At 41.4% G+C, this 27,948-nt stretch overlaps 1 protein-coding gene across 4 annotated transcripts in view; it reads right to left on the reverse strand.

Annotated features, from left to right (window-relative positions):
• The window catches only part of LOC109573339 (E3 ubiquitin-protein ligase RNF213), a 121,143-nt gene that overhangs the window by 7,003 nt on the left and 86,192 nt on the right, over positions 1-27,948 (reverse strand). For all 4 annotated transcript variants that reach the window (XM_070774390.1, XM_070774389.1, XM_070774387.1 and 1 more), the window contains 22 exons: positions 27,615-27,769; positions 26,226-26,432; positions 25,710-25,891; positions 23,026-23,146; positions 20,418-20,518; positions 20,123-20,305; positions 18,770-18,939; positions 18,585-18,684; positions 15,126-15,237; positions 14,318-14,531; positions 13,882-14,072; positions 12,941-13,063; positions 12,039-12,149; positions 10,860-11,099; positions 10,451-10,532; positions 9,593-9,627; positions 7,828-7,922; positions 5,583-5,742; positions 4,082-4,250; positions 2,582-2,673; positions 1,845-2,096; positions 24-156 (listed from right to left, as the gene is read on the reverse strand). In XM_070774390.1, coding sequence (XP_070630491.1) covers positions 24-156; positions 1,845-2,096; positions 2,582-2,673; positions 4,082-4,250; positions 5,583-5,742; positions 7,828-7,922; positions 9,593-9,627; positions 10,451-10,532; positions 10,860-11,099; positions 12,039-12,149; positions 12,941-13,063; positions 13,882-14,072; positions 14,318-14,531; positions 15,126-15,237; positions 18,585-18,684; positions 18,770-18,939; positions 20,123-20,305; positions 20,418-20,518; positions 23,026-23,146; positions 25,710-25,891; positions 26,226-26,432; positions 27,615-27,769 — 3,228 coding nt within the window. The remainder of the gene's footprint in view (positions 1-23; positions 157-1,844; positions 2,097-2,581; positions 2,674-4,081; positions 4,251-5,582; positions 5,743-7,827; positions 7,923-9,592; positions 9,628-10,450; positions 10,533-10,859; positions 11,100-12,038; positions 12,150-12,940; positions 13,064-13,881; positions 14,073-14,317; positions 14,532-15,125; positions 15,238-18,584; positions 18,685-18,769; positions 18,940-20,122; positions 20,306-20,417; positions 20,519-23,025; positions 23,147-25,709; positions 25,892-26,225; positions 26,433-27,614; positions 27,770-27,948) is intronic.

Consider the following 27,948-nt stretch of genomic DNA (forward strand, 5'->3'; position numbering starts at 1 on the left):
GCTCTGTGGGAGCAGAGCCTTACCTGAATCATGACTGCTAATGAAACTTTGGATGGATCTGTATTCAGCTTCTGAAACATTCTGGAATCGTTTCACTAGATTCCTTTGCAGGGCCAAAATCTCGGGCAAGAATTTCACCAGTCTCAGTTCTGCCTCCTAGAGAAGGGAAGACCACCAGGAACACTTTAGTGTACCTAGATAATGTTCCTGGGAAACAGACTTTGGGGCTGGCTTGAGAGAGTCATTTCCTAGGCAGGTTGATAGGGAGTCTAGGGGTCCCCGAGGAGAGAGGGGTCTGGAATTCTCAAGGAGGAAAAAAGGACAAACTTTTTTTCTTTCTCCACATTCCTTAGGATTATATACCAATAATGTATCCTGCCTAAGGACAGTCTTTGGATTCAACCTTCTGTTATTTTAAAATGTTAATTATGGGAGTATACCTGGTCTTTACAAGGATGTATCTTGCCTGAGGACAGTGTTATCTTAAAATGTAAATTATGGGAGTAGGTCGGAGGAGGTCTTTACAACCTCCAGACATTCTTTGGATTATATAACCTCATTATTAACACTAGCAAGCGGGTACTCTTTCTGCCCCCTTCTGATGCCTATGTCAGAAGCTTTCTCTATCTCCTTTATACTTTAATAAAACTTTACTACACAAAAGCTCTGAGCGATCAAGCCTCATCTCTGGCCCCGGATTGAATTCTTCTCCTCCGGGGGCCAAGAATCCCGGTGTATTCGCGTGATTCAACAACAACCTTTCAGGCTCGGGCCATGTATTTGTAGTTTAATATGGTCAATGTGCCATTTTACGTAACACATAGTACTTGAGAATGGTGAAAGGCAAGTACCTTTCCCTTCCTTCAGCAAGTACTTAGTGACTGCTTACAATGTGTTGGCCAGTGTTCTACACTCTAAGGGTCGAGAAGCAAAACTGTAGGGCCGACACAGCAAATGTGTTGGCCAGCAAATGTGTTGGTGAAAGAATACAGCCTCTTGGGCCCGAGATGGGCTGGGTGTGGAGAGGCACTGCTGAGAGCAAGAAGACGAAGCATGTAGGCAATGATGCTTAGAGATGATCCAGTGTCATTCTGAAGACCTAGGACCTTAGCTTCTTCAGTGTAACGGACCTGCCTGAGCACACCAGTGACAGATCACAGTGTTAGCACAACGGCCTTCCCACCGGGAATCCATTTTCATTAAATGACCCACCAAAATTTCTGCATCATCTTACTTCTTCCTAGACTGCAAGTACTGGTGCATGGAAGGAATGATTAGAAAATGTGTTTTAGAAAATAAAAATTCAAATGGATTAAAGTTAGGAAGAGTGTGTACTTCTGGCTCTGAAAGGTATGATGCACACGTTACAGCTCTGCTCCCCTCCAATCCTCCCAACACCCTCCCTCTGAATGGTTTAGGGGAAGATTTTTTGTTGGATTTCAGTTATGCATTCTCAACTAAAATTTTTTCATTCAATAGACACTCATTGGTGACTAACTGCTTCAGGCACTGGGGGGATGAAGTCGAACAGATAAAGGAAAGATTTTATTCTATTCTTTCTTGCTGAGTAATTGGGAGAAACCCTCCTGGCCAAGTACTTTACAGATTCCTACTAATTCCAACGCGTGCATATATTTCACCTGTGCCTTTATGCTTCAAATGACTTGTACAGATGGATGTGTTTGGAGATATCTATCCCTGAGTCTTCTGCCAGAGACACTTTATTCAAAAATCAAAGTAGTTTAATGGCTGTCCCACCCTCAGGACTGATCAGACTAAATGAGAGCAGGGCCTTCACATCTCCAGGGGACATGTAAGTCGCGGTCACAGCGAAGCAGCCTCACCTTCTGCAGAAACTTCCAGAGGATGGGCACTGATTCTTTGCCGTTCTTTTGCTCCACGATGTGCTGGAGGTACTCAATGGTGATCCTTTTCCTGCAGCTCCACATCTTAGAGCAGTGAACCATGCTATTCTTGGGCAGGTGGGGCAGGAAGGTCACTGGGTCACCATACACGATTTTGGCCACAGGGTTGGAGCTGATGCGCTCATCCTGGCTGATCTGAGCGTTCACTGCCAGGAGGGTTTTATCTAGATGCTAGGTGAGGAAAGCGACATGGGATCTGGAAGTGAGATGCTAGGTTTTTGTCTTCTCAAACAGAATAAGTCTCAGACATCTATATTTTATTACCATTATTTTAAATACTTGCTGATTTATATTTCCCAAGGGTCTTAGTTACTCTCAGTAACATTCTTATCTGACAGGGTTTATTTCTCTGCCTCGTTTGCACATTCTGCTCTAAAAAGTAGTGGAGAGAAAATGACTGCCTGCACTTTCTGGATCCCCAGTAATTCCTCAGCTTGACATACCAGCCTGCCTCAGGAGTGGACAGGATGGGGAGGGGGCAACAGGAGGGTGGGGTGACCAAACAAAGAACACCTAAATCTGTGACTTAGCCTAGGGTTTCTTTCTCTAAGGGACACTTCCAGAAGGAACAACAGATCAAGTGCTCAGCAGAGGCTGTGGAAACCCCCTCCTGCACTTTCCCAGAGAAAGTAGCCCCATAGCTACTCATCACTTACCTCTAGTTCACGCAGAATAAGAGTCTGAACAAGATTTTCCCAGCTGTTCCTCTGTATTCTGGTTGACAATTGTGCATCAAAATTTAAAGACCCTACAAAGAAAAATGTGTATGTTACCCAAGAAACAAAAACCACAGCATTCTACATAAAACACTGAAGAAATGTTTAATTGAAATAATGCTCCTTTTGGGAGCAGGGGTGGATATATTTTCCTAAAGTAACCTGAGCATTTAAAAATGTTTCCTGCTGCTACCACCAAACTCATGATCTTTGTGAAGGTACTTCAAACTCTAAAATCTCTAACCCACGTAATTATCACCTTAAAGCCATTCTGAACAAAATTACTGCAAGGACAATACTTTAAATCAGAAGCCCAGGGGCAAACTAACAGTGACTAGTGGTACCACAGGTCTCAACTGCTGCCACCTGGGCTTGAAGACGGAGGCAGGACCCTGTGGGTGCATTCGACGCAGAATGCTATATAAACTGTCAGTATGCTTCTAGAATGTGGCCACTTTGTCAGTGTGATACTCGCTGAGCTTCCCTAGTGTGAAACCACTCCAGAATGAGAAACTTAAAATCAGATTTTGCTAAGTGGAAAATATATACAGATGTTGAATGAGTGAAAGTCGCTCAGTTGTTCCGACTCATTGTGATCCCATGGACTCTACAGTCCATGGAATTCTCCAGGCCAGACTACTGGAGTAGGCAGCCTTTACCTTCTCCAGGGGATCTTCCCAACCCACGTCTCCTGCATTGCAGGTGGACTCTTTACCAGCTGAGCCACAGGCAAGCCCATACGGATGCTGATTTCTGGCAAAAAAAGCTCTGGAAGTGGGAATGGATTTTCTTGTCATGTGCCAGAACTTTTTATTGCTATTGTTATTTTTAATAACATTGTCATTAGAGTGGTAATTTAAAAACATTTTTGCAGATAACCTAAAAGAAAACAAAACTGTTCTTCCACCACTCAGAGACAACCCTCTTACTAACTTGTCTTATAGACCTTTTCTTTCTATGTGGACTTTAAACTAGAAAATGAGCTTAATAGTTGTTAGCCTACTTTTACATGTAACACATTGTGGATGCATATACATATTGAGTCAGTCCAAGAATGCAGTATTATTTTAGGAAGAGAAGGTGCTCCCCCGACCCCGTAAAACAAAACAGATCTCCAATAGAAAGAGACCAAGTTCCAAGCGCTTATCAAACATTAGTCTCTTTGATGTTTCTTTAATGCACGTTGCTTCTTTTGGATGCCCTGTGTTCCCCATGCAGTGGCTGAACTACATCCAAGGCTGACTTTTGAAACTAAAGCCTCCCAAATACACTCGAACCAGCAGGGGGTCAATGGAAAGGCCAGGCAGGTCCTTCCCTCCCTGACTCTCTGGAAAGTGCCTGTCTTCCTGCTTCCCCCTCATCTCCTTCTGGGGTCGAGGAGTGCCCTGCTTCCTCTCCTGGCTGTGCCCCACGCCCCTGGCTCCGTGCCCAGCTCCTCACTGTGGCCCTGCTCTCGGAGAAGGCGGCACAGGACGAGGTGCACCACGCTGGCGGTCTCGTCCGCGCTCCTCCCCAGCGTGTTCATTAGCTGCTCCAGGTCTCTCTGGATGTGCTGCTGCAGAAACCCTTTTGGATCCCACACCAGAGGTTTGATGATGTTCATCAAGTCCTGTGGGGGCAAGGGGACAAAATGTCAAGCAAGGTCTTGTTTGTGGAGGGGATGGCAATTCAGGAGAGGTCAGGAGGGGTGAAGAGCCAGTTCCGAGCCAGAGGACAGTCTCTAGGAGGGATGTCAGCATGATTCAAACAGTAGAGGCGACAGAAAACTGAGAAGCAGAAATGAATGTGGTCTGAAAACGACTGCCTTCTATATTGTCAATGTGAAATAAAGAACTTTAAAAACCGAAACTTTTTGCTCTCATGGTTAATTAACTTAGATAAAATGCAACATGCTATTTCTTTCCTCCCCAGAGTTACAGCAAAGACACAGGTAAAATCATGGTTATTTTAGCCTCTCCATTCCCAGGTGTGGACCGGAGACACAGAGCTATTCAGTAAAAACTGACTTTACATAATGTGACAAGTAGTCTCCCTTACCACCATAGGCCACAGTGGGAAAAATTAGGATATGTGAATTTTACATTATGTTCTGCGTTAGGTAACAATGACTTACTCAAAATCCACAGGGGGTGGCTAGGTCGATTAATTTTATTTTTTTCAACTACTAAAAATGATTTATTAATTTTTTTTTCATGATTTACTAAAATTTAAAAGTCAACGTACAAATTAGAACAATGACAAAAATTCAGACTAAAATGGTTTAAATAATACTAAATTTTTAATTTCAATTTTTATTTTAATTAAACCTTTTAAAATATTTTTATATAAAATTGTAATTCTAATGTTTGATATCCATCTAATTGTCAAAGAATTGGTATCAGGCTTCAATATGTTTCATCTAGACCTATATGCACAAATGTAGGTTAATAAGATTTGTTTTATATTGTAAAGCATTCTTCATTTGTTACTATTGCCAATACAATTACTAATTCATGAGAACCCTGGGAATCACAAATTGGAACTTCAAAGAGGAGTAAGAAAATAGTTCCTTGTTTCTTTTGGGAAAGGATACTTAGTTATCACAGAAGCAATACATTCATACTCTCGGAAAGGAAGGAGTAGACAAATTCATCGATCTGTCTTTCCCCTTATCCAAGTACTTCTGCATTCAGATCTTCCCCATACTTCCTAAATAGTTTCTGCTTCTGATGTCAGTAAGGCCACAACACACAAACCTCACAGCATGCAGACACAGGAAGCAGTCTTGTGTTTCAAGGGGCAAAATCAGAGAACTGGAGCAGAACAGGGTTAACCACAATGAAACCAAGCAGGACCCTGCAGGGCCTTCCCAGGAACCGGGTAGGGTTTTTTAGATGAAAGGATTCACTATGAAAAAACTACAATAGAAACTAGTACATGATTGGGCAGTACAATGCTCTACCTGGGGACTCTGGGTGGCTCCCAGAAGCATAGCCAGATGAGTGAGTAGCCGGATGAGAAGGAAGACCACTGGGGACATCTGTCGGTCAGATACCACGGGCGCACCTCTGGGTGGTGGGTTTCCCAGGACGTGGCCAGTTTGAGTCCTGTCCATGGTGTCCCTGGAAAGGACGAGAGAAGACAGGGTGAAGGCTGAAGAAGACCATTTCTTCTGGCTCTGGGGGCGCACTTCAGAGTCTCAGGACCGAGAGACCAGGTTCACGGTCTTGAAGAAAATGATGCTGAAAGTTACTGATTGTAATAAGCCTAGACCACTTTTCCAAGTCTTTTTCTTTATAGACAGCCCCTTCTGGCTGACCAAAAGCCCACAACAGTATAAAGTGGCTGTTTGTGAGACTAGTGGGGGGGAAGAGGGGCAATATAATAGTAGAGGGTTTGAGGTACAAACTATTATGTATAAAATAAGCTACAAGGATATATTGTACAACACAGGCAATATAGCCAATATTTTATAACTATAAATGGAATATAGCCTTTAAAATTGTGAATTACAATACTGCACACCTGTAACTTATATAGTATTGTACATCAACTTCAGTTAAAAAAAAAAAAATGTATACCTGTGATGGATTCATTTTGATATTTGGCAAAACTAATACAATTATGTAAAGTTTAAAAATAAAATAAAATTAAAAAAAAAAAACAAATAAATAAACTTTTCTGATAAGCAGCCCTGAGATGACCTCTAAAAATGGTTCAGCATTCACTTGACCCAGAAAACCCCACAAAATCATGGAAATCAAGATTCACTTTAAGAACATTGGTGAAAAAAAAAAAAAAAAAAAGAACATTGGTGAAACCGCCCCGGCCATTGAGGGTGTGCATATCCGAAAAGCCACCGAGTATCTGGAGGATGTCACTTTACAGGAGCAGTGTGTGCCACTCCACTGTTACAGTGGTGGAGCTGGTCGGTGTGCAAAGGACAAGCACTGGGGCTGAAGGCAGGGTCGGCGGCCGAAAAACAGTGCTGAATTTTTACTGCACACGCTCAAAAATGCAGAAGGTGATGCCGAACTGAAGGACTTAGATGTAGGTTATCTTGCCTATCGAGCACAGCCAGTTGAACAAAACCCCACAGTGCGGCACAGGACTTACAGAGCTCAGGGTTGGATTAACCCCTCCATGAGCTCTCCCTGCCACACTGAGATGATCCTTTCTGAAAAAGAACAGACTGTTCCTAAACCAGAAGAGGAGGTTGCACAGAAGAAAAAGATATCCCAGAAGAAACTGAAGGAACAAAAACTTAAGGTACCGGAATAAATGCTGCAAAAAATAAATGCAAATAAATAATAATAATGAAATAAAATCATTATTAAAACAAAACTGGCTGTTTGTGCTACTCCTGGGGCCATATGTCAGGATGGTGGTCTGGACCTGCTTCTTGCCCTGAATCAGTGGGGGAGCGGCAGGCAGGCAAAGGACAGAGTCTGGAGTAGCTGACATTAACATGGAAGTACATACACACTGGTCTCCTTTTCCCACATTAAAAACTAGGATCCAATCTCTGCAAAGGATTTGGCATCACACCCAGATGGGAGGTGCAGTGTGATGGCTGTGTTCAGCTGAAATGATACTGGAGATTCTAGGACATTCTAATAGTTTATGGAGATAACAGGTTAGAATATTTTAAACTGTAACAGCACCAAAATAGCTAGACTATAAGATCAATGTAGAGAGGTCACACCTCCTATTAAGGGAGCATTTACAACCATACTTGTCTAATGAGCAAGTGTGGGATTATGAGATCCAGTTTTTAGCTGGATTCTGAAGTATTTGATAAGATTGACTAGGTCCCTCTATTTTTCTCAAAAAAAAAAAAAAAGTGTAAGCTAAGAGTTTGTAAATGACAGACTTAAACTCCCCCTGAATCTGGTCACCCTGTTTATGTCAAGCAATTTCTACAGGGGTTGTAACCAAGGTTCAACTGGAAGATATTTGAATTAAAAAGTATTAATAAGTATTAAGGTAGGTCTGTTTTTGCATTAAAAGCCCAGTTAGCCAGTGACAGATCAAATGCCTCACTAATGAATGACCACAGAGACCTTGGCATTGATATCCAACATGACCCAGATCCAAATGTACTATCATAATTGATAATATATTTAGTATCGATTTATCAACTGGAATAGAAAAAGCCGCAAAGCACGTGGTTCGATTATTTAGAAAGGAAATAGAAAATTACATACTTGATAACACGAAATCCCTCCTTCGGTAGGTGATTAATCCCTCCAATTGGAGCACGACAGTCAATACAAAAACTCTGTTGCATCGGCTTGCCACACTAGGAGAAACACAAATGTGACCCCAGATCAGTCTGGACAAATCCCAGAGTGAGCACATGCTTAGCACAGAAGGTAGTGGATGCCACTAGGCTTGCTTCCTTCAGTGTATGTGTATGTCAGGTGGGGCTGCAGGAGCCCTGGGAGACAGGGCAGGCACTCCGTGCCAACTGTGCTGTGTGTGTTAGTAGCTCAGTCGTGTCCATCTCTTTGCGACCCCATGGACTATACCCACCAGGCTCCTCTGTCCAGGGGACCCTCCAGGCAAGAACACTGGAGTGGGTTGCCATTTCCTTCTTCAGCCAACTATGTTGTATGTGGGGAAATTTAGACTTTTTTAAAAAATAGAAGCTATTAAGTTTTATTCCCAGTCACTTTATGGACAAATATAGAAAACTCAATCTTTTATTTTGACATTCATCACTGTTTTCCATTCATTCTCCTATGAGTTTAATGCTTCATTATCTAACACCAGGAATACTACAGTAGCTTCCAAACTGACTTCCTTAAATGGCATTCCTTAATGCCATTTAGACTTTTTTATTTTTAAACAATGTCACCATATGATTTACTACTTCCAAAGGTTCATTTTTCAAAATCAGATTGTGTGCTACTATAAATACACTAGTAGTCTGTAACAAACCAAACCAGTCTCAGATTCCTGCACCACACAATTTCAGTACTGGGAGCAGTCTTAGGAAGAATCTATTTTAATCCCATTTCATGGACAATGAAGTGAGAAGTTCAGAAATATAAGGTGCAAAGCATGTATCCAGTTTATCCTCCATGCTGCTTATTTACTGTATTAAATAACATTTGTCTGTTTCAATTCAATAGCCTGTTCTGAGCATGTATAGATGACACTATGAATGGCCCTGGCTAGATGCTTTGGGACTCAGACATGAACAATACACGCATCTTCCCCTCACAGGCTTACAAGCCACGCATCTCCTTTTCCTACCCTTTGCTGTCTAGACTGTCTCCTTGCTGGGCTAGTAATCTAGCCTGCAGTCTAGTCAACACCTTGTCATCACAAAGACCTGTGTTGCTGACTCTGTACTGTAGTGGCCAGGAAGGACTGCCAGCATGGTTCCAGCCCTACAGTTTGGTCTTTCAGGGGACCTTGAGCAACATCTGGAGGCAGTTTTATTTGTCACACTGGCTAGACAGGATACTACTGCCATCTGGTGAGTTGAGGCCAGGAATGCTTGTAAACCTGCAAGAATGCCCAGGCCAGCCCCACAATAAGGCCTTATGTCCACAGGGCTGAGGTCAAGAAACCCAGGCTGGAAAACCTTCATACCGTTTGGAGGTTTAGTCAGAATACCTAGTGAAAGTGAGAGTCACTCAGTCATGTCTGACTCTTTGCAACCCCATGGACTGCAGTCCATGGAATTCTCCAGGCCAGAATACTGGAGTGGGTAGCCCTTCCCTTCTCCAGAGGATCTTCCCAACCCAGGGATCAAACCCAGGTCTCCTGCATTGCAGGTGGATTCTTTACCAACTGAGCTGTGAGGGCAGCCCCACAGAACAGCTGTCAAAATGAGTCTGTGTTCTCCCCAGAAGTCCAGTCTCTCATTATCCTCCTCCCTCATGGGCCCCCTCCTCGGACCTGGAGGAGGAACATGCATTTTGAACCTCCCCAAACCCTATCCCATATACCAAGACTCACCTCTCCTACAGAGCACACGTGACCATTGGGACATGCTGTTGAAAGAACAGGACACAATGTTGGCTGGTGAGGCTTTGCCTAATGACCCACCATTAAAAGGCAAACCTAACTCCCTGCTTTCTGGTCTAACCAAATAATGACGTGGACTTGATGTCCTGAGCATGTTACCAGAAATCTTAAACTCTGCTAGTTTACTAAAAGACATTTGACACATACCAGGAGCTCAGCTTGTATCAGTGAAAAATAGTGTCTGCATTTAATTTCACAAAGCAAAGAGAAACTAGATTACAGGCTCATACCAGGGGTTATTTTTGGAGGCAAAATGGATAGTATTTTATACCCTCCATTTATTCTCTTTGATTTTTTTTCTTTTTGCTGTGAGCAGGTTTTATAACAACTTTTAAAACTACTTTAAAAAGATTATCTACTCAAGACAATGGCAAAATTTACATCAGGTCATGGGTTATATTATTTCCCCCCTCAGTTCTATATTTCTAAAAGAACTATCTTTGGGTCAAAACCTTGGTTGTTTTGTGAGCTGGCCCTAGACTGAGTTCCTGATGTGGTTCCCAGTGCCCCCTTCTCCCCCAAAGGGCGTATTCCAGGAAACAGAAGTGCATCCGGAAGGACCCTTTCCCTGTGACTAAGAAAAAGAATGATCTGGTTCATCCACAGTCAGCAGGTACCAATTCCCGCAAACTGTTAATGTTCTGCAAAGGCACCCATGGCAGGAGGAGGCAGGCACCTTGGACCCTTCAGGCACAAACCCATGCACCCCCATTCTATACCAATGTTTCCTGTAGTTTTAGGTTGCTATCAAAGCTCAGGAGTGGGATTCCGCCACAGGCCAGCACTTACTGTACCACGTGACTCCTTCCAGACCCTTCCAATTCCTAGCTTGAGCCAGTAAGTCTTCAGGCATTGTTGGAAGAAAGGCATTCTGAAAAGTCAAAAAAGCAGAGCTGGCTTTAGCTTAGTGAACACATCGACTGGCTGTCGCTGCTCAGCAAGAGGCCTTGAGTAAGAACGTGACCTTGATTTTCTTTCTTCTCGACCCCAAAAGCTCTCTATGAAGAACACAGAACAGGTCTCTATGAAATGACAAAGGGCAAGGCAAGGCTTTCGCCATCATGTGGACTAAAGCATCAAGTGAGAAAGAGGAAGACGGCGAACCTACAAGATAAACAGGTTCAACAGTTTCTGAGGTACCGGCTGGGTCTCTAAAGTTTTCCCTGTGAAGGCAGAAGAAATCATATCCCAGTCTTACCACCATGAGGTGTGGGAAGAAGGCCAAATTCTTCAGGGGTCCTAAGACTTGGCTTTGTCCACAGAGAAGGACGGTTGCAGCATGAACAGCCATTTCTATTACTGTCCCTTCCAGGTTGCTGACCCCAGGACCTGTCCTCAGCAGGGGTAGTTCATTATTCACAAGGGATATTGCAAAAGCACTGATATCAGGAGACAAGGTGTTGCTTTTCTCAATGAATTTCTTCATAGCCTCACATTGCTGACAGGAAAAAAAATACATCAAATAAAAATATTATATGAATAGCAGGAGAAAAACCAAAGGTTTTCTCTTATGTTAGTCATGCTTTTTGATACCAAAAACTTATCAAATATGTGCTTAAGAGGAATCCTCTGGTGGTCCAGTGTTAGGACTACCATTTTCACCGCCGAGGACCCAAGGTTCAATTCCTAGTTGGGGAACTGAGACCCCTCAAGCCACAGGGCGCAGCCATAAATAAATAAATAAACAAATAAAGTTAGTTGCATTAAAAAACTGTTAAATCAAGGTTAGAATGGCTAAATGATTACTGCCCGAAGGGGAATTATCCAGAGAAATCTCCTCTACAAACACAGAAACCACAAATGCAAGCACTAGTTTTGAAAATTCTGTTTTGGAAAACATTATTAAGACATTTTTAAGACAACTTTATTTTTATTTATTTATTTTAAATTTATTTGGCTTCAATGGGTTTTAGCTGTGGCATGTGGGATCTAGTTCCCTGACCAGGGATTGAACCCAGGCCCCCTGCATTGGGAGTGCAGAGTCTTAGCCAGGACCACCAGGGAAATCCATAAATCATTTTTTTGACTTTAGTTTTAATTGTTACCCTAAAAGCTTTGGGTGAAACAGAAAGTAGTTCCTCTTCATAAGAATGCTGAAAACCTCCATCCAAGACTTTTTAAAATTATGGGCATAATTGGTGTACATGACTTTCTTTTTAAATAAGTATTTATTTACTTGGTTGCATCCAGTCTTCGTTGCGATATGTGGGATCTATTTCCCTGACCAGAGATCAAACCTGGGCCCCCTGCATTGGGAGCGTGGAATCTTAGCCAGTGGACCACCAGGGCAGTCCTGGTGTTTGTGAATTTTACCTCTATTCAAAAAATCCGTTCAAATCATGAGACTATGAACACAGCCCTGGAGGCTGATACTCACCTGTGGCTTAGGATGGAGGTCTACATTATGGGATCTGTACAAAGTGGCGACCTCTCTAAAAAGTGCTAACAGTAGGTAGACAGCCTCCTGACTTGTGGCGCTCCTACAGGCCTGAAAAAGCAAGGACATCAAGTGAGACTTTTCAAAGTTATACAGTTATAGCTCAGGGCCAGAATCTCATGTTATCTATATGTGAATAAAGAATGAGATCAGTACTAAAGCCTTGGAGATGGTAGGGAGCCTTTTCCAATACCGTAGGCACCTGGAACCCTGCACCTCGTGACCATCTTCTAGAGAACAACTCTTCAAAAACATTCTCATATTAAACGCAAGGTATATTTATTAAATAGCTTACAGCAGAAGTGACAGAGATTACTATCTGTTCTCTTTCTGACTGCTTCCCTGGTCCCTTTTGGGAACTTTTGCTAAACTAAGATATTTCTTTCCTCTGTTTCCAGCAAAGCGCCAAGGTAAATAACGACTCAGAAAGGAAATAAGAATGTAACAATTTAAGGATTGTATTTTTAAAAGCCTGCAGCTATTAAAATAAACACATGCATATATCTCTATGGGAATTATGAGGTTTTGCCTCCTATGCCATCGCATCTCAGAGCAGAGGAATCCTGGAGGAAGCAGCTTTTCAGCAGGGTCTCAAAAAAAAATAATGGACCTAAATGAACCAGAAAAGAGCTGCTGGTTGGCTCTCACAAACCCAGCAACCCAAATCAACCACTGCCACTCCCCTGTTTTCCAGGAGAGCTCACGAGGCCATGGACATAGGACTTCCAAGGCAGCATGTCACCCTGTGGGGCTTCTTCCATTGCATCATTTGACCCTAACAAGACAAGACTCAGGCTGTGAGGGGCCACTGTGTACACAGAGAAGCTGCCAGCCTGGCCTACCTCCAGAGCAGCCTCCACAGCCAGGGGCTTGGATTCCAGAATGGCTTTGCCCACTGCATCCCGGACAACCTTGTAGTCGTTCCCATGCACCAGATACCGATCCATCTGGCCTGGATGATCCCTCTGCAACTCCAAGAACACAGAGGTTAAGCACGGTGGGTACAGGGTGGGAAATATTGACAAAGAACCTTCTTGATAGGTAAAGGAACCAGGCAATCACTGAAGGTTTAAGGGCAGTTGAACCAGGTTTCCGAGGCAGACTGAGGCACAACAGCTCACTGCTGTTTGGGAAGCACCTCCTCCTCACTGGATGAAGAGTGGGCGGAAATCTAAGGGAGGTGATACTGCAGCTGCTTTCCGTCTGCACTCAGAGGACAGCACCAAAGGACTGACGAGTCAGGCCTAAGTTCCAGTTGGGAGGAAAAAAAAGCCAGGATTTTTAATGCCATTTTTGTAACCCCAGGACAGTAAAAATTCATTCATTTTTGAGCACTAGGAGAGGACTACTGAGCAGTCCTGAAGCCAAAATGACTGCAACTCTGTCATCCCTAGACTTTTCCTGTCTTGCCTGCTGAGGATAAAAAGGGCTTATTTTACAGAATGAATGACTTTTAATTTGCTAAAGGCCAAAGCCACAGAATCATTCTTTTGCTTATCCTGTGTTGAACTCAATCAGAAGTGATGCCTACATACGCTTTGCAGGTAGATGACAAACCAGAAACACACACAGACACACCTGTCCCCTAGGCAGATAACCGCGATCACAAGCTGGGTCAATTGAAACCCAGAGACAGAGGACCAGACCAAACCAGATGCAAGCATTTTCTGGGATGGATGTGGGAGAAGGTCAGGGAGGAATGGAGAAGCAGCAGCCCTCTTCCAGGGGTGGATGGGACAGGGGAGCTGAGACAGCACTGGGGCTGCCGGACTGCCCTTCTCACCTGCTGTGCGATGACTTCCTTAGGAAACACCCAGTGGGCCGGATGGCCCTCTTTGGAGAGGCTCTGCACAAACTCCATCCCCTGCTGGCTGGTGAGCTTCCTGACCAGGTACACTCGGTACCAGTCATTCTGGACCCGGGCACAGAAGCGCTCCACCTGCTGCAGGTAGCGATGCTTCTCCTCCGCCACCTCTGCAGAGCCAGTGAGAAAGGCCAAGTGATTGGTGAGGGTACTTGTCAGTTAACTGTCTGGAACAGAGGCTAGTAAAAGCTCTGTGCCTACCCTTTGGGAATTCACACTGAGAGAACTAACCTAGAAGAAAGGGGCCATGGTACAGACCAGTATTATTCTGAGAACCAGCTTCCCACACTTGCTGAATTTCTAAATCATGGGGGCTCCCAGCCTGTGGTCAAGAAAGGTTGGGAAGAAGACCTGCCTGAGCCATCCTGAAGCTCGGCGAGGATCTCAGATGCCTTGTCAAGACAGAGGCGGATGCGGGCCATCTTCTGCAGGTGCTCCACTGAGGCCTCACCAGCAAGCCATCGGCTGCATCCCACTGGCTGGTATGTCCTAAGGAACTGGCCTTCCTCTCGCAGGTATTTAAATTCATCCCTTATGAACAAAGCATTATTCTTCTCATGTATTGAATCCTAGGAAACATAGGACCAGAAAGAAAGGACATTATTCTTTTTTATTTACAAGACCCCATCTTTGAAATGTCACCATTGTGGTCATGGACAATGTAATAAGGATAAAGAACAGTGTTGTGGGTTTGAGTGGATATTTTTTGAATCGTGAAAAACTAACAGCTCTTTTCATTTTTATTTTAGGGACCAGAAGGAGGGAAAAGAATAAAAGCTATAATGAAAAAAAAATTTTTTTAACCTAATTTAACTTCTCATATGCATTGTAAGATTTTTGGAAGAAACAACAATACAAAGATAATAACAATTAGAAGTATTCACAACCTCAGCACCTGCAGAGAGGCATCATCAACTTTGGTGGCATATTCGTCAATGCCTTTTCCCCCCTCATGCACGTGCACATAATGCCAATGTAGGCAATTTCTGAGGACAGAAGTAATGTTTCTGAGTCATTTTTCCCCCTAAATGGAGTACAGCATCTGTTACTGTCACCACATAAATTATATTCCATAAATTTTCAGAAAAACACTATTCCACTGCATAAACCATGTGGTTCTGAGAGCCTGCAAAAGAAATGTAGTGAGGTGATAGTCAGCTTACCTCCAGGCAGTTGCTAAAGAGCATGTACAGTTCAGTTTTATCTTCAGCCAGGAATGGTTTCTTTTCTAACTCGGACAAATAAATCTGAATATACTCTTTCACGTCACAGAAGCTAGGGAAGGAGAAATATTATATATACCTGGTTAGCTAAGGTCTGGAAACCCATTTTGTCAAAACAAAGGTATGAAGTATCTATCTGCCTATTATTCATTTCCTGCTTCCTGTATAATTATATATATACATACATACATAGCTGGGAAGATGCCCTGGAGAACAGAATGGCAACTCACTCCAGTATTCTTGCCTGGAGAATTCCATGGACAGAGGAGCCTGGCAGACTACAGTCCATGGGGTCACAAAGTGTCAGACACTACTGAGCAACTAACACTTCCACTTTCTCACGTACACAGATGTGTTTATATAGTTTATAACATGATTTTATGAATAGTTTAGCACCAACTTGGAGGAATATAAAATTTCGTATTTCAGATGGGCTTCCCAGGTGGTTCCGTGGTAAAGAATCCGCCTGCTAATGCAGGAGACTTGGGTTTGATCCCTGGGTCACGAAGATCCCCTGGAGGAAGAAATGGCAACCCGCTCCAGTATTTTTGCCTGGAGAATCCCATGGACAGAGGAGCCTGGCAGGCTATAGTCCCTGGGATTGCAAAAGAGTCAGACACGACTTAGTGACTATACAATAACAATTTTATATCAGCTGTTCTCAAATTTTTGGCTCAAGGACTCCTAATAGACTTAAAAATTAATGGGAACCACAAAGAGCTTTTGCTTCTATTGGTCATATCTTTTGATATTTATAATAATAGAAATTAAAACTAAGAAACATTGAAAATATGTATCAATATTCATCATTTAAAATAACCATACTAAACTCATCACATATTAATATAAATAATATTAAAAAAAATCTTTTCCAAAACAAAATTTCATTAGTAAGAAGGGCATTGTTTTTCAATCCTATCAATCTTTTTAACGCCTGGCTTAACAGAAATTCACTGGATTCTCAAATCTGCTTCTGCTTCTAGTTGGTTTCACTATATTATATGAGGAAAATCTGGTCTCATACATTATGTAGTTGGAAAAGGGAGAAATATTTTAGTAGTCTTTTCAGGTAAATATGGAAACTCTCTTTTGATGCTACACCAAAAATGATAGATGATAATTTCTAAAGATTAGTTTCAATGTGCAATCTGAAACCTTATCAATGCACTTTTCATAGTTAATTACATTAAAATCAAATGATCTGCCTTGTATATCAGACAGATTTCTTTTTGATCATTGCACAATTCTGTGACATCAAGAACCAGTTACTTCATAAATACTGATTCGCTGAGCTGTGCATATTTTGCAAATGTCGACACATTTTTATTTTATATTTTATAAAACCTCACATTCATTCATATCACCACCCATGTTGTCAAAAAGTTTGTACATATTAGAAAGCTGACAGGCTCACAGTGGAGGATACAAGTTTTCCAGCATTTTATTTTATTGTTTTTTAATTTAGCCATGCTGAGACTTGAAGGATCTTAATTATCTGACCAGGGATTTAACCTGGATCTTCAGCAATGAAAGCGTGCAGTCCTAACCACTGGATCGCCAGGGAATTCCTCCAAACCTCTAAATATCTGCTTATAATCTTGAATTTTATAATCAGCAACAAAACCCTCAGTTTGTGACAGGCTCACCTCACTTATTTTCAAGAAAACACCTGTCAACCAACTGCCCAGGTTTGAGTGTCATTTGTCAGTCATTCTTTCAAGTACAAGTGGTATTTCACAAAAAGAGCAGCCAGATCAGGATGTAACTCAAAAACTGCAGGAGTGGTTTTCCTTGACACAACCTTGTGCCTTGATGTGCTGCTGGAGGCTTTGTGTGTACCTCTCATTATAAAACAACATTAACAGTCATATCCTTAAGAGTGGGGATTTAGTAGAATTAGTACTTTTTATAGCTTCATCAAGGACATTACATGAAACTGGCATTTTAAAAAATTACATGTGCATGGTGGTGACAGAAATAACGGCCCCTACCAGGGTCTTTCCTGGCAGCTTTATCTCTCATCACTTTAGTAACATCAGTGCAAACATCAACAAGTTGAAAAAGTCACATGCCATCTTAGTGTTATCTGCAGTCTGGTCAACACTGTCCCATGCACGGGTCTGCCCAGACAGCAGGTGCCTACATTTCCATTAAGTTTGTAAGTCCAGTCTGATTCATTCTTAACACACAAAAGTACATGAACCACAAAAAGCAATGACAGAAGCAAGTATTTTTAAATCCAGGGAATGACCATTCATATTTTTAAACAGTGTTTATGTCTCAAGATTTTTATTTCAAAATCAGTTCTGTAAATTTTACTCTAAATATTCCAGAACAAAGCATTTACCTTTGAGTGTACTTTGTACTCATATTAATGTGTCTATACCTTATGTCAAGAGATATACATGTCAATGCACTTTTCCCTTTCTCTAAGCAAAGAGATTCACATGAATACAGATTTCACACATTTCCCAAAATTAATGAAAATCACAGAATAGCAAGAGGCTCTTTTCATATCTCAAGGCAACTGTGTCTATCTATATGCCTTAAGAGCCATTTTCGGGTATAGCAAGAAATGTATTTTAAGAGTATTTTATTTGAAAATCCTGTTTGAGAAGACAATTTCATAAATAATGAGGGGGGGGGCACCAAAATAAAAGGTCTGTAGACAAGGCTGCAGTGGATCCCTGTTTTAAACATAAATTTAATCTCTATCTTAAGTCACATTTCAGACATTTAAGTTAGAAGTAGTTGTGTTTGTTGGAACTTTTCTTATAGCATCTTGATTTTGCCAGCACCTCAAGGTGAACTCTCTCAAGTTAGGACACAGGTTGAGAAACAGAGTATATTCCAAAAGACATCTTCCAAATGCAGATCAGCTTTCTAAGAATTTTTAAAAATAACATAATTCGACAAGCCCATTGAGCTGAGGCGCCATATGGGCTTCCTTGTTCATTTATAGAACCAGAGAAACTTAAGAGCACAAGCAAAACTTAGACAACATCAAGAGCAAGGAGTTTGAGTGGAGATTCTAAGTTACGGTCCAAAAGCCCACAAAACTTTGTAGCTGTGGAACTGAGATGAGAATTGCAGATTCCTGACTCCTGACTTCCTGCACCCACACGTCTCACAGCGTTCTGTCCCCTTCCCCCAAATCTGTCTTCTTCCTAAACACGTGATTGTGGCCATACTGAACTCACGGCCAGCATGTGATATGCCAAGGATACAGTCCGTACAGATAAAGGAACCAGGGCATGTCTTGCTAAAGAAGCTTTCCCAGATAGTGAGCTAGCTACCAGTTCTGCAAAGAATGCTTTGTGGCAAAGAAAAAGCCATGAGGAGAAAAAAAACAAAGAAGTCAAGGTGTTTCTGAGGCAACTTCATGTTCGTGGTGCTCACCTGTATTTTAAAAGCAGTTTCAGTACCACTGAGCGGATCACGGGGGTCTTATCCACGACATCATCAAAAGGAGAAAGAGATTTTGTATGTTCACGGCGTCCTAAAACCAGAAGGAGAAAGGTAGATCATTGTTCACATCAGACATAAAAAGTGAGATGAAGAACTGAATTTTTAACTCCACTCACGTTGGGGAGCCTCTCGAAGGAGCTCCTTCTCAACAAAGAGTAAGGATAGCAGGTCTTTGACTACTTCCTTCTGAGGTGGAGAATTGTCTTTGAAGCACATGGTAGAAACCAGGTCCACGAAGAAACTATTGCACATCTGCCGGAAGCGGGCATGTTTCTCAATGACCTCCCTTGGGAATGGTTAAAAACCATGGTTAAAAGTCTAATAAATTGTGTTCCAGAATTCCTCCCTATAGAGTGCTCTGGGATTTGGATAGCTTTTTTCTTAATTAAAAGATTCAAGTATCTCCTTATATTGATTAGAATCAGTCTCCAGAAACTGCAACAGATAGTACGCACCCTTGGCTCTTTTGAGAAAGACTTTGATCATTTGGACCATCTAGTAATAGCTTTTATATCCCAAGAGTTTCTCAAAGCTCCCATCTACTGGACTTGTCTTATGCCGCACTTTTAGAAGGCATGAAACGGGAAGAAAACCAACCTCTTGGGCTATTTTAATCAGTGCCCCGACGTGAGTCTGAGTGAACTCCGGGAGTTGGTGAGGGACAGGGAGGCCTGGCGTGCTGTGATTCATGGGGTCATGAAGAGTCAGACACGACTGAGCGACTGAAATGAACTGAACTGAACTGAAAGGCACTCAGCCAGACAACAGCTAGCTTTAGCCTCAAATCATAGAACGTGGATGGCATTTACACATCAAGAGGATAAGCCAGTTGCATCTAAATGCTTTGGGTATTTGTGATGGCTTTAATTAGTTTACAACTTTCTGGGTTTTTCCTCCAATTTTTCAATCTCCTGCTTCTGTGCCCATGCATGTCTTGGGGAAAGGATAATTTTCAGACACTAGGTGTTTATAAAGGTACATAAATAGTTGTCTTTGTTAGGACACTTCTCTGCTATGAGGCTTTCTAAGGTCAAAAGTATATTTTAAAAATAATTTTATTTATTTTTGGCAGTGCTAGGTTTTCGTTGCTGTGCAGGTTTTTCCTCTAGTTGTGTTAAGCAGGGTCTACTCTCCAGTTGCAGGGCTCAGGCTTCTCATTTCGGTAGCTTCTCTAGTTGCGGAGCACAGACTATAGGGTGCCTGGGCTTCAGTAGTTGCAGTACATGGGCTCAATAGTCGGGGCTCAAGGCTCTAGAGCACAGGCTCAATAACTGTGGTGCACAGGCTTATTTGCTCCGCCACATGTGGGATCTTCTCTGATCAGGGATCGAACCCACGTCTTTAGCATTGGCAGGTGGATTCTTTACCACTGAGCCACCAGGGAAGCCCAATAGTTATATTTTTGAATATTGTATTTGCAAAAAAGGAAGAAAAAGGAGGAAGCTTTCTCAAGAGAAAGGCTGTTTTACCTGTGCTCCTGGGAAACAGTTGGAGAGTATCCGTCTGGTAAGTCGGTTAAACACAAGGGGCATCCCATATGCCCTAGCCTGAGGTTAACTTCAATGCAGCGCAGGCAGAATACATGGTCACAGGGCAGGCAAACAGGATCCTGTGCATCTCCCAGGCAGATGGGGCATGGCTGAACCCCAAACCTAGAAGCCAAAAAGGGTGGTCAGTTTTAAAGCAGGGAAGTGGGACATGAGAAGCAAAAAACACAAAGCTTCCGAATTCTCAACCTTGCAGATCCCTAACCCAAAACCTCACCTGGTGAAACTCTCGCTGACCTGGTCCTTACATTCACGAAGAGTAGTCATCACCGCCATGAAAGGCCTGTGGGTCTTCATGTCAGAGTTCTCTAGCAGGCACTGAAAGAGAAGGGCATTGGCAGGAGGGCAGGGGGCAGTGAGGAAGAGCAGAGGTCAGCCAGGCAGCAAAACATAGCATGCCCTCTGCCATTGGTGGGGCTAGACAGTTAGCTCTGCTGTCTGTAGTGCAAGGCTTTTTAAAATTTTATTTAGCAATTTCTTTAACTTTGAATAACCATTGTGACTATTGCTATTTTGGGGAGAAGACCGATATTCTCAGCTTTAGATTTTCCCTTTCTTCCTTTTTTTTTTTTTAAGGTCTACCCCCTCTTTCCATTATATTTCAAACTATAAATGATAATATAGTGACCATCTGTGTATCCACCAAGCGTTAAGTAATCTTGGGATTTTCTGAATATTTGCTTTATCAGTTTCTGAATAACCAAATGTTACAGGTGTACTTTCAACTTCAAGTATATCCCTTTCTACTCCCAGGCCCAGGGAACCACATTCCTAAATTCCCACTTCTACTAGATTTCCACCCATGCATGCATGCATGCAACTCTGTATTAGGGACATCACACTATACCTAAGCTTGGCAACTTCCATTTTTCATTAGTAAAAGTAGGTTCAGATCATTCATGTTTACTACTGCATGGTACTTGTTGACAAATACATTGGTCATCTATTTTCCTGTTAATGAACATTTAGGATGTTCCCAATTTCTTGCAATTACAAACATTTCTGGACCCAACATTCTTCCATGTGTCTGAGTGGAAACAGGAAAATTCCCTAGGGTATATATTTAGAAGTGGAAACACTGTTTCTTAGGAAAGACATATCTTTAATGACATAAGATAGTAAGTTTAATTGGTATGCTTATGGAATTTTCTGGTTAGATATGATGCCTGTTATAGGTGTTTTTAAACATAATATAGATATTATGTATACCCATGACATTATCTGCTCAAGGAAATTTCCTTTCTATTCCTAATTCGGCAAGAATATTTGTTTACCAAATTATATATTTTATGAAAAGCTTTTTTTGTACTTTTTGAAATAATCATCTGCAGTGTATTTTTTGATTTGTTATGTAACTGATGACATTTATAGGTTTTATAACTTTGAGCCATCCTTGAATTCCAGGACTAATCTTACTTGGAAATTATGAGTTTTTAATACCCTGCTAAATTTGATCTGTTAAATAAAATATTCAAAAATGGCCCAAGGACTTGAATAGACATTTTCCAAAGAAGGTATACAAACGGGCAATAAGCACATGAAAAATACTCAACATCACTAGTCACTAGGGAAATACAAACCGAACCACACTGAGTTGGTGCTCTGTGATGACCTAGAGGGGCGGGATGAGGGGAAGGGAGGCTCAACAGGGACACATGTATACACACAGCTGATTCATGTTGTTGTACGCAGAAACTAACAACATTGTAAAGCAATTACAGGCCAATAAAAAAAACCCAACACCACAATGAGATACCACTGCATACCCATTGGGAGGGTTATTATTTTAAAAATGGAAAATAACAAGTATTGGCGGGGATGTGGAGAAGTTGGAGCCCTGGGTCATTGCTGGTGGGAATGTAAAATGGTGTGGCAATTGTGGGAAACAGTATGGTGATTCCCCAAAATGCCAAACATGGAATTACCACGTGATCCAGCAATCCCACTCTTAAGTACACACCCAAAAGAATTAAAGTAGTGACTCAAATAGATACTTCTATGCCCAGGTTCATAGTGGCATTTCACTAAAAGGTGGAAACATCCCAAGTGTCCATCAACAAATGGCTGGATAAACAGAATGTGCTCTCTCCATACAGTGGAATCTTACTCAGCCTTAAAGAGGAAGGCAATTCTGACACCTGCTACAATGTGGACACATCTTGAGAACATGAAATATGCTAGTTAAAACAGGACATTTCAAAGGCTGCACAGCAAAGCTGCTGGCAGTGCTTGTGTGAGGTTCCCAGGAGGCAGAGGCTGTTTTCCCTGAGAGGCCGCTGATGCTGAAAGGACGGTCACTTTTTCTGCGGGGTATTATCCTGTGCGGCACCAGCTTTATAAAGGGTGTCGAGGGGCAGAGACATGGGCCTTCCTGTGCCCTTGCTCCCACCAACAGCACTGTGTTTGGAAGTCCACAAGTCCAGTGGCATTCTCTTATACCCCCGTCTTCCTGATCACGGCAGTGGCAAGCTGCTCCCGCTGTGGGGCAGGCTGCTGGTCTTTCTAGGGCCACTGGAGGCCTGGTTGGAGCCCACCCTTCAGTCCTGCCAAGCAGATTTGCTGCATTGATAGTTCCTTTTCCTGCAAGAAACCCTAAATGACATACCTTGACTTACCACTCAGGAGAGGGTAAAAATTAAATCATTAAATGCCGCAAATAGAGTAGCTTATGTGATGAAATCACTTTCATTACTATATTCAGATAAAACTGTCTGAGCAGAAAGGGAATATACCACCTCACTGATAGAGGTTAGGTCATGTTTCAACTGTGCTTCGTCTTACAAAGAGGCAGACCTCTGCCTGCTAGGCGGAACCTTTGCGCTCACCTTATTTAGCAAGGAGACATAGTTGGTCACCAGCTTGCGCAGCTCGGGAATTTGACTCTCCGTCTCTAGCAGCACGTGCTCCACAAAGAGCGAGATGGAGAAAATGCGATTCCAGTGGGTTCTGTCAAGAGAGGGGTTCCCTCACTCAGCTCTGACAAAAAGCACCTGAGACAGAAGGCAGAGGTGCAGGGAGGTAGTTTCAAGGCACAGGAGTTGAAAGTTAAGAAAAGGAGCAGATCTTAAAGTATTGAAATCATACAGAGACTGTTTTCTTATCACTGTGGAATTATATTAGAAATCAATATCAAAAAATATTTGAAAATAACCCACATATTTTCAAGTGCAATGTGACATTTATCAACAGAAATCTTTGACTTAGCCACTGAAAGCCTCAGGAAAACTAGAAGACTGGAAAAACACAGAGGGTGATTGCAGAGAAGAAAAGATTTAAATGAGAAATATGAAAGTGAGAAATTAATATCAAAGATACTTTAAAAACCCCATGTATTTGGAAACTAAATGTCCACTTTTAAATGGTAGATGTATATAAGAAGCCATAACAAGGAAAATTAGAAAATATCTGTAACATAATAAAAGTGAAAAGGGAATTTCTCAGAATTTGTTGTATGCAGCTGAAGCAACTGAATACAATGTGGAATCTTGAATAAGATATGAAAACTAATAATGGACACTAACCTAAAATTTTGCAAAATTTGAACAAAATCTGTACTTTCTAATACTGTATCACATGTTAATTTCCTGCCCTTTTTTTTTTTTTTTCCCACAATATGGTATTTCTTTATATTCTCAGAATTGGATTAGAAGTTCCAAGCTTCATTCAAAAAAATTTAACTCACTAAGATAATAAACTTTCTAGTCTTTAAGCAAGAATATTAGAGGCCAAAATACATGGAAGTATATCAACGTTATGGTGAATAAATATTAGAAATCTAGCATTCTATTCGTATTAAGTCAAACAAGTGGAATCAAAATGTCATAAATTCTTTGCTAAGCAAAAATTCATGTCTCTAAAATACATATTTTAATTATACATACTATGTTTATATGTACATATACATATCTGTGTATGTACAAAACTTTTTTTCCTATGCTAGATCAAGGCTTAAGAAAGAACAATAAACAAGAGACAGAAATTGGAAAACATAAACTAAATGAAACGGGAGCACTGAATATGAAATAGAAAAAGTGAAACAAACTAGACAAAAGTAAAAATTATCATATAATCCAATTATTTTTAAACATGGATAATCGTTAGAAACACATCTGGAACTCTGGAGAAAAAAGCAAAACATGGGCATTTGTATTTTTCAAAAAATTCCAAGATAATTCTGATATGCCTCTGGATTTTAAAAAGTATTACAAGTATTAAATACAAAATATTTAATATTAAATACAAAATATTAAATTTAAATATTAAATTTATTTTAATTTAATAATTATATTTTATAATTATTTATAATATAATTTTAATAATTATAATGTTAATATTTAATAATAAATAATTATTAAATAAATTTAATAATTATAATACTTTATAATAAATAAATTAATACTTTAATATTAAAATATTAAATTTAAATATTAAATAAAATATTAAATTTAAAATATTAAAAACAAAATACAAATATTTAATATTAAATACAAAATACAAGTATTAAATACAAAAAGTATTTAAAAAGTATACTTTTTCTATTACATGGTAGTTTTACTGATATAGAACTCTATTATTTTCTGTTGACCTATCATAACAATGGTATTAAGTGAATAAATAATAGTTATATAATCACAATAGTAAAAGGTGTTTACCGTTTTCATGTTTCAATACCTTTAGACCATGAAGTTTTCACACCTTGGATATGTTCTAAAGTCTCTTAGTTTACAGTCTATGGGAACTTGAATAGAATTTGTATCCTACTGTTGTGTGAAAATTACAAAAACTTTATTATGTTGAATTGGTTCATGGTGCTTTTCAGATCTACTGTATTTTTTTACTTTTTTGTATATTCATTCTATTAATTTTTGAGAGTTTGATATTAAAACTACAACTAAAAATCTTAATTAATCTACTTAAGAAATAATTGTAATATATGGTGGAACTATATGTAACTTTGTTCTGTACCTTCCAAATCTCCTATAAATGTGTTATCATACTTTCATAATTTAAAAAATAAAAAAGAAAGAGGAAAAGAAGGAGCAGGTGAGAAGGTAAGTGAATTAGGTAGAAACCCTTTGTGATGTTCTCCCTGACCTCTACCCACTTCTGTCTTTCTCCTCCCCACAGACTCCCAGCTCAGACAACTCAAGTTCCATGCCTCTGCCCACGTCTGGTGACTCCCACCTCGCCCTTAAAGGCCAGCCCAGGACTTGTCCTCTGGGAAGTCTACCCTGAGTGCGTGCCCTTTCTCTGTCACCCTGCTGGGGTCCTCTGCAGCTGCTCCTTCTCCCGCAGGATCGTAATAATCCGCTCACCTCTGTGTCACCCCCATCACTCTGTGCACTCCCTGAATGCTCAGTTCTCTCCTCTGTTTTTCTAGGATCATTGCAATGCCTGGCATTTAAGTAGGCTTCCACAGATGTTATAGAATGAATGAGGAAAGGCCCACTTCCTGCAATAGGAACATCTGCTCTCTCTCTCTGATGTGCCTGGGCCTCCTGGGTCTTACCTGATATCTCTGATGAGGGTTCTGGTCATCATCCCACAGTCCTGCATGTACCCTTCTGAGCAGAGGAGCTCCAGTGGCATGGAAAGATTCTTCACAGTCTGTAACCAAGCTTGGGGACTGGGCTTCAGGAGGTTTTCCGTCAGCATTTCAGCACAGGCCACTGCTGCCAACACATCCAGACTCTAGGGAGCAAAGAACAGGCCCATGACTGAGCAGTCTGTTCCCCGACCCCCACTGGGCTGCTCTAAACCTTAAATCGGAGGTCCTGGGTATTTTCTTGTGTTCCAGGCTTGGAGCTTCCTCTTTCATTGTCTTGGGATCTAGGAGGCGTGAGTTAGATGTATTCTAACTGAGAAGCCACGCTGACGTGTGTGCTGGTGAAGATGTCTCCCGGTTGGAACAAGGCCCATAAGCTTCCCCTTCCCAGGGTGGTGGTGGGAGCACCCCTCCCTCCACACTAGCTTGAGGAGGCCAAGCCGGGCTACAGGCACGAAAGATCCCTAAGAGGGGCCATACCATCTCACGTCCAGCCCAGGTGTGGTTCTGTGTGCCTTTCGTAAGGCTTAGTAGAATTGGAGGGTGGATGGTCAAGATCCTGGAGAAGTTCTGTAGCCGGCTTCTGAAACGGTGGTAGGCGAGGTGCACTAATGGTAAGGAGACCTCTTCCTCTGGCCTTCCTGCATTCAGCTGATTGATGCAGGACCACAGAGCCATCTGCAGAACCTGGGATGAAAAACAAGCTTTTATTATATTATTTGTAAAGTATTTTTTAAAAAGCTACATTTTGCTTGTGGAAAATGAGAACCATTCAAAAATGACAAAAAAGAAAATTAAAAACCATGCACACTACTAGTATCCCACATTTACTTCTTGGTGTTATCCCTTCTAGACATTTCTAGATCCATACCTCTTCTCCCAGTGGTCCCCAAATTAGTGTCACAATGTATTCCCGATCTTTTTCCACTTCACAAGCATTGCTCTATCACAAGCACACCTGAAGAACATTGTTCTCAATGGCTGCACAATACCAATCAAATGGCTGTACTTTAACTCGTCCAACCCTCACGTTTTGACAAGTAAATTGTTTCTAATTTTCCATTTTTAGAAATAGAACTGAAAAGAACATTCCTATGAATAAAATATTTGTTCACATCTCTGAAAATGTTCTCAAGATCAAATCACCAGTTCAGATTTTATTCAGAAGTTCTCCCTTCACCTCGACGGTTTACAGAACCACCATGCTGTTCACACCACCGTTGGCACTGGAGGAACTTCTGGCCATTTTTAAAAAACCAGTTTTGCCACAGACAAAAATGATGGTAGCTGAAAGTTGTTCATGCCTTGTTGATTTACTAGTGAGGCTGAGAAGTTTCCTCTGTTTTCTGGACATCTGTATAATTATTCTGTTAATAGTCAACTTATAACTTTCATTCGTTTTTAAAGATTAGGGGATGTTCTTATTGGTTCCTAAGAACACTTTATTAACCCTTAATTATGCTGGTTGTATGTTCTCAAAACTGCCAGTTTCCTTTTTTATGTACTGAAGTTTGAAATCTTCAATATTTCCATTGAAATTTCAGTTACTCTTATTATTAACTTGCTATGATCAGTTAAATATTTACCTAGTTTTCTTCCAGAAAAACTAAACATTTAAAAAGAAAGCATCACAGGAAATGGGAGGTCTTCTTCCTGTTACTAAAATCTCCATGCCTTAGGGGTGCTGAGAGGTGGGGTAAGTGTCCAGCCTTGAGGCTTCTGAAGGTGTGAGTGGCATTTTCTCACACCACTCTCCTCTTGGGCCACATTCTGTCCCACAGACATTGCAGCTCCGGCAGTGGAGGAAGTTCCATGTTGGTATTTTGCCCACTTACGCCAGCCTTGCCCTGACCGCGAGTCAGTACTTACGTTTAACTGTTCCCAAGTGGACACTCTCATGGTCAAGAGAAGGAAATCTTTCAGGTAACACTGAAGAAGCTCCTGCCGCTGGTCCACTGTGAGCTGAGCAAGAAAACTTCCCAGTGGGGTCTTCTGAAAGAGTTCTAGTAACTTCTCTGCCAGTCCTGCGGGGAAGGGCAGGGGGCGGTGGGGCGGGGAGGGAGAGAGACCCACTGGGGTGGTGATGGTGGCTAGGACTCCCCTTACCCACCAAACGCCTTTTTAGCTTCATTTCTGGACACTTCAGATATTCTCCAGTGAAATAACAGGAACAAAGTCAGAAGGAATGCTCTGTTCTGGTCAT

The sequence above is a fragment of the Bos indicus genome, chromosome 19, assembly GCF_029378745.1.
Source record: "Bos indicus isolate NIAB-ARS_2022 breed Sahiwal x Tharparkar chromosome 19, NIAB-ARS_B.indTharparkar_mat_pri_1.0, whole genome shotgun sequence".
Classification (NCBI taxonomy): Eukaryota; Metazoa; Chordata; class Mammalia; order Artiodactyla; family Bovidae; genus Bos; species Bos indicus.